At 36.8% G+C, this 6,218-nt stretch overlaps 1 protein-coding gene across 2 annotated transcripts in view; it reads right to left on the bottom strand.

The window, feature by feature from the left end:
* Positions 1-3,281: 3,281 nt before the first annotated feature.
* The window catches only part of LOC108785885 (integrator complex subunit 6-like), a 68,072-nt gene continuing 65,135 nt past the window's right edge, over positions 3,282-6,218 (bottom strand). The window contains exons 17-19 of one of the 2 annotated variants that reach the window (XR_001941157.1): positions 5,235-5,328; positions 4,046-4,402; positions 3,282-3,609 (exon numbers count right to left, since the gene is read on the bottom strand). Coding sequence is in view for 1 of the 2 variants with exons in the window: in XM_018555060.1 (XP_018410562.1) it covers positions 4,303-4,402; positions 5,235-5,328 (194 nt within the window). In the remaining variant the exon portion in view is untranslated. Of the gene's footprint in view, positions 4,403-5,234; positions 5,329-6,218 lie in introns of both variants that reach the window. The other variant, XM_018555060.1, reaches the window with a different exon arrangement.

Below are 6,218 nucleotides of genomic sequence, written 5' to 3'. Positions count from 1 at the left end.
AGCACCAGGCGTTTTGCTACTCGGCTACTACAACCCCCAACATAGCCCATATTTTTAGGGCTTACTTGTATGGTCTATGTAGGACATTAAAGAAAAATGCCCTACATACAAGATGATAGAAAATGTATACAAGTAGTGAGAATAAATGGAGTGATAGATGATGGAAGGGGAAAGGAGGACAAGAATGTGTTGATGGAATGTATATGGGATGGTGGGAATGTTTTGAATAGGTCATGCACAAAATGTAACATGAAACATGGAAAATCTACAATCAAGAAATGACTAGGTTAGCATTGGTTACTTTTAATGTAAGGGGATTTAATGCACCAGGTAAACGTTCACAGATATTGTTTCATTTTCACAAAAAAAGAATGGATATACTATGCCTACAGGAAACACACTTTAAGAAGGGGGTTAATCCTGATATTAGGAATAAAAATTACACAAAATGGTATCACAGCACAAATCCAGATAAAAAAGCAAGGGGGGTATCGATAGCAATACATAAAAATGCACAGATAGAAGTTATAGACACAGTTATAGATGAATGAGGGAGATATGTATTTATGAAATTTCTTTTATTTAAACAAATGTATTCACTGGCGAATATTTATGCACCGAATAAGGGACAACATAGTTATTGTATTAGGGTACTTAATAGATTTGAGCAATATGCAGTAGGTACAAATATGGTGATGGGTGATATGAATTTAATTTTTGATAAAATCTCTGATACTACAGGTAAAACACCCCCTCCAGGTGAGGCGGTAAAGAGACTTAAAGCTAAAATGAATAAAATGAGACTAGTTGATGGTTGGGGTATATTATATCCCACAAAAAGAGATGCATACTACTCTACGGTACATAAATCATATAGTCGAATTGATCATATATGGATACATCAGCGACAATTTGAATATGAACCAGAGATAGAAATAGGTTCGATATTATGGTCGGATCACTCACCAATGTCCCTAACAATAAAAATAGAGAATAGAAATAGAGGAATGAGAACATGGAGACTTAATGATAACTTATGAAAAAATACAGAATGCCATGAAAAGGTAAACCTTACTATAAATTATTTTATAAAAGACCATCAAAACGATACTACAACATATCCTATTCAATGGGAAGCTTTAAAATGTGTAGTAAGAGGTATTCTAGTTAAACATGGCTCCAGATTAAAGAAAGAGAGGGCAAGTAAATTGAAGGGATTGTTTCAGACACTAAAGGAATTGGAGGTAAAGAATAAGGCGAATGTACGGGGGCACGCAAGGAAGCTGTACAAGCAATGCATATATGGATGGAGCTCCATCACAGCACATCATCCCACACTGGACCCCAGGCTGAGGATTCACTCCAGTTCTCTTAAAGGTAGGGAAACTGAGTGGACCTTAAAAAAAAATGTAAAAAGTAAAACATGTTTTTGAGTGTGTATATGTGTGTGTGTTTGTGTGTGTATGTCAGTGTTTTAGGGGGCCCGTTCACACTAGTACAGTGCGTTAATCACACAGTCCCATGCGATTAACGCACTGTATCATGCAATGGCGCCTACCGTGCATTCTGGTGTGGGAAGTGTGTTACGTTGCCATTCATTTGAATGGTACCCCAAAGTCAGCGGAACACACAGTACCTTAATGCCGTGCTTTACATTGCAGTGTGACTTGGGTCGCGACTTAATGACCAAGAAAAAATGTGGGTCCTGAGGTTACACAGGTTGAGAACCACTGCCCTAGAATACAGCCGATCTGGGAGTCAGTATTTGAGATCTATTGCTCAATGGAGGGAACATTTATTGAAAAGGACTCTTTAATTGCATTATTATCACTGATACCAGGCCCTATAAAGGAGATAAAAAAAGATATAAAGGAGATAAAAAGATTCATGCTGGTTGCAGCAAGACTTTATAAATCACGGAGATGGAAATCAACGGTCCCACCTTCATTAGACATTAGATATATGGAGGAATTAAGTGCAAGGGATATGGATAGGAACGATAGTTTTAATAAGATATGGGAGAAATGGGAAATGTATAGACAATCAGAGGAATTTAAGAAAGTGTTAAAAGAAGTATAAAGATGAGAGATAGAAGGAAAGAATGTGTAATGCAAACATGATCAAGTAGCAAATAAATAATCTCCAGACAGATATATAAATAATTGTTAAGATATTCTTGAATAATATAGCATATGACCTATTTGAATGTTAGGACTGACAGATAGGACGACAATCCTCTGGAGGTGAGGGAGAAAGAGGGGAAGGGGAGGGAGGATATGGGGCTTATTCTTTAGAAAGTAAAAGGGGCAAAGCGGTTGTAGACAGTCACATGTAGTGTTTGCAAGGAAGATATATTGTTTTTCTTTTTTAGATTATAGACACACGGAAAGAGTGGGAACACAAGCAACAGAAGGAGGGGATAAGGTTTAAGGGAAAATATAAATAAGGGGGGATATATTGTCATAGACATCATATTATTGTAGATTTGAGGAGCGCACATTAATTAAGAATTGAGTGAAGATAAGAAAGGGATAAAAGGGTAAGTTTGGTAAATAAATCACTAGAGGTACACCTAATGTAGATTTAGAATTTTCCTTCCCTTCCAGAGGAAGATAAGAATGGAAGACTGAATGAGAGAAGAGAGTAGAGATGGGGGTGGTTGAAGTTGTGTGGTAGTGAATGGTTAAGTGACGGATGTTGGAAATTAAGTAGATGTTTTTAATTAGAGAAATTAATAATGTATGAGATCTGAGAAATACACTGAAGTTATATATCTTTAAATGTATTATGTATAAATGTATTTTTGTGACGAGAAAGCATTGAGCAGGCTTCTGATACCGGAAGTATTGGGCTAGGCATCGGAGCATTTGGGCGAGTACGAGTACTAGCCCAAATACTTGGTATCGGTGCATCCCTAATAGTTTCCCTGTGGTTTTCACTTCATTTGTGCATCTGATTTACTAACTAGTGAAATGATCTATGAAGCAATGCAAAAGAAAGAAAAAAACACATTTACCAGAGTTTCAGCATTGAGACAATGAATTGATGGATGTAATGGTATGAGTACCTATTTTACAGCTATGTTTCTACAGCTTATTCCCTGTGAACATCCCACAGGAATGGAAGGAAAGCTCAGCAGGGAACCTTAGCTGATTGCGCCTCTGGCTTATTCAAACCTCACAATGCCTTCCTTTAAAGCACGTCCTGATTGGTCCAACCCCATACTAGACTTTTCACATGGTTACACATACTATCTGGTTGATTGCAAGTAATCCTTTTATAAAGTAAGCATCATTTATAGAATTTAATTAAAAAAAGTTTTATTATATATTTATGTATATAATATATTTATGTACAAGACCAAAACCTTTTTATACATGTTAAAATATCAAATTACAGAGCTAAAAAAAATACTGTTCAAAATATTTTTTTCTCTATGAACATTAAAAGTACACATTAAAAAAAAATAAAAAAAACACAAAAAGGAGTTCTCCTTTTGTAGTGCTTCCAAAGCACAGCGAGTGCAAGGCCACCTGACGAGTCTCCGTCCTGCCCACAGGATGAAAGAAGTCGGGGACCTGGGGAGTCTCAGGTGCACTTTCTTAAAGTCTGTAGACAAAACAGAAGAGAGTCTGAGGTAGTTTGTTTAGTGACTCATAGGGGGGATACAGTCACAGGGCTGTCTTTAATGTCTCAATACAAAACAGCAGCCTATTCTGAAAATGGGACAAGCTACCTCATGTACTCAAAGATGCACCAAGAAAAGGCCACCACTAAGACCATAGGCAGGCAACTGCTGGTTCTCCAGTTGATGAACTAGAAGACTGAGTATACTCAACCTAAGCAGCCAATCACTGTGAAGGGCTCAGTTTCTTATGGGCTGGACATACTAGGTCTTTAAAGCTTAACGACTGGCGAACCATCACTTGGCTGCTTCTGACCAGGGTGGTAGCCTGTGCTTGAGCATTGTTTTGCCTCTTGCTCCCTCAAGTGCTGTCTATGGCGTTAAAATGTTATAGATCTGGCAAATGAGTATGATCATCACCTGTTGGAGGGCCACCAAGGGTTATCGTCTTCAGCCTGCTCAGCAGGCAGCAACCTCCACACAGAACAAGCCTCATAGTTCATACTAAGTCCTGAAGCCTAGATCAGCTTCTTAAACGTTGTCACTCTGTCGCTTGTCCTCTGTCTCTGGTCAAAGTGTCCCGAGATGCAAGGTGTTGGAGGAGGTCTCCATGTCCTCTTTCTTTCTTCTGTGACAGCAAACTCATCTCTGGTCCGCATTTTGTTATGCTACTACTGCTATCTGCTGTTGATGTGGTTTACCAAGTTTGGCAGACCATTTGACTCCAGTTCGGAAAGAAGTCTTTCCAAGTGTTGTATTAACACTCTCTTTTTAAATCTGAAGAGAAAAAGAATATGCAGTTATGTTATTAATTTTGCACATCTCACTTCCATGGTGAACACCAACATTCTGCTCCTTAGGTACTTCACTTAACCTTCGGATGTCCAACATATATAGTTAGTTATGGATTCATAGTAGAAGTTGCATTACCCTTAAACGTCTTGCTTCTTACTTGCTTTGGGTGCTTAGATCTCTGCACCAAAGTTCCCAGATGAGGACTGTCACAGCAAGCTTTACTTGCGTTCAAGGAAATTATATTTTATGTGGAGGGTGCAGGAAGATGTTGCAGTTGGGGTCCTTGAGATACAAAACACTGTTGGGCGATCTGACTGTTTGGCTTTTAATGGCTCACTCATTTTGATTATAGCCAACAAAGAGCAATTAGGCTATAAAACAGGCCTATATAAATGGTAACTTTTTTTTTACATATAGTACTTTTAAAACTTTTGTAGGGCTGTATTTATTTCATATGTAAAGGAGATAGTGAGATCTAAAAATATGTTTAAAAAAATAAAAATAAAAAATGCCTAATAATGGCTGAGCTGTGGGAATCATGTGTTCTACAGTACATACATCTGAATTTCTGTCATATCACCCATTCCAGGCTGAAAAATCAGTGGGATGAAAAGATTTACAATAAAGAATGAAAAATGTAAATATTTACCAGGATATATATATTCCCACAAAGATGTATCTCACTATTAACACTGCCATTGTATAAGATGTTTTGTTTTTAATAAAAAATAATAAATAAAGAAAACACTTATTGACAGATCATACAAGTAGAGTTTTTACCCTTTTCCTTGAAAATGAACCACAAACCTCTTACCTTGCTGCTTCTTTGATTGTGAACTCAATAAAATTCTTTCGTATATCCAATGATCCTTGAACTTCTTCAAGAAGAGTAAATATCTTTTCATAATCTGAAAGTAGACAAATAATAAAAATGGTAATTTTTCTTCCCAGTAATTCAAAATGTATTAAGTAAAACAATAATAATTACTGTGCTGAACGATAAATCTTATAACAGGAATATTTATTTTCTAGGTCTGTGTGTGGTGTGGTACAAGAAACTTCTTATCCAAGGCTGTCCACTCTTCACAAAATAAACAGAGGCACATATGGGGTACAGGTGAAAACACAGCACAACTTATTCGCATTTTAGAAACCTACACATGGTACATAGAAGGGTTAGAAGGGTGTATGCAGTGCCAGATTATACAAAAACAAAATATGACCCCCTAGCTGCTGCAACAGAGAGGTCAAGAAGAGAACAGTGAATATCGTCTTTCTGAAATTGTCAACTCTTCCTTTTAATATTGGAACTTGTAAAATAAAATATGCCAGAAATTTATTTGATTTAGACAATGGCTTACTTGAATTTAATCAGCCACACACAACATAACAAACTGATTATCAATCTGCAAGAGGAATACACCAAGGAAACATGGTGCATACATAAATACTTGATTACAAAAACACAGTACTGCGTACACAATGTAAAACTATCAAACGGTTTTCTGTTATACCTTAGTGTCTGTTATTATTTAACAATGGGAGACTGGGTGTTCCCATCATGCGCTAGTAATCTTTTAATTGGACAATCATGCTGTCACCTAAATTATTTTACTGTATTTGGGAATGGGGATGTTAAAAACACATAGGGGCCGATTTATAAAGCAGCCAAACAATCTAATTGAAACCTTCTGCTTTTCTATTAAAACCTCCTTTAGCACATTTATAAAGCAGTGCTGTGTGATTTATACATGTCTGCTTTGCTTGCTATTAAACTCTAAAGCAAGTGAAGTCCTTT

This window comes from Nanorana parkeri, unplaced genomic scaffold (genome assembly GCF_000935625.1).
Source record: "Nanorana parkeri isolate BGI_ZX_2015 unplaced genomic scaffold, ASM93562v1 scaffold182, whole genome shotgun sequence".
In the NCBI taxonomy this organism is placed as follows: Eukaryota; Metazoa; Chordata; class Amphibia; order Anura; family Dicroglossidae; genus Nanorana; species Nanorana parkeri.
The sequence above is the reverse complement of the archived record's forward strand: the minus strand, read 5'-3'. Positions and strand labels throughout refer to the sequence as shown.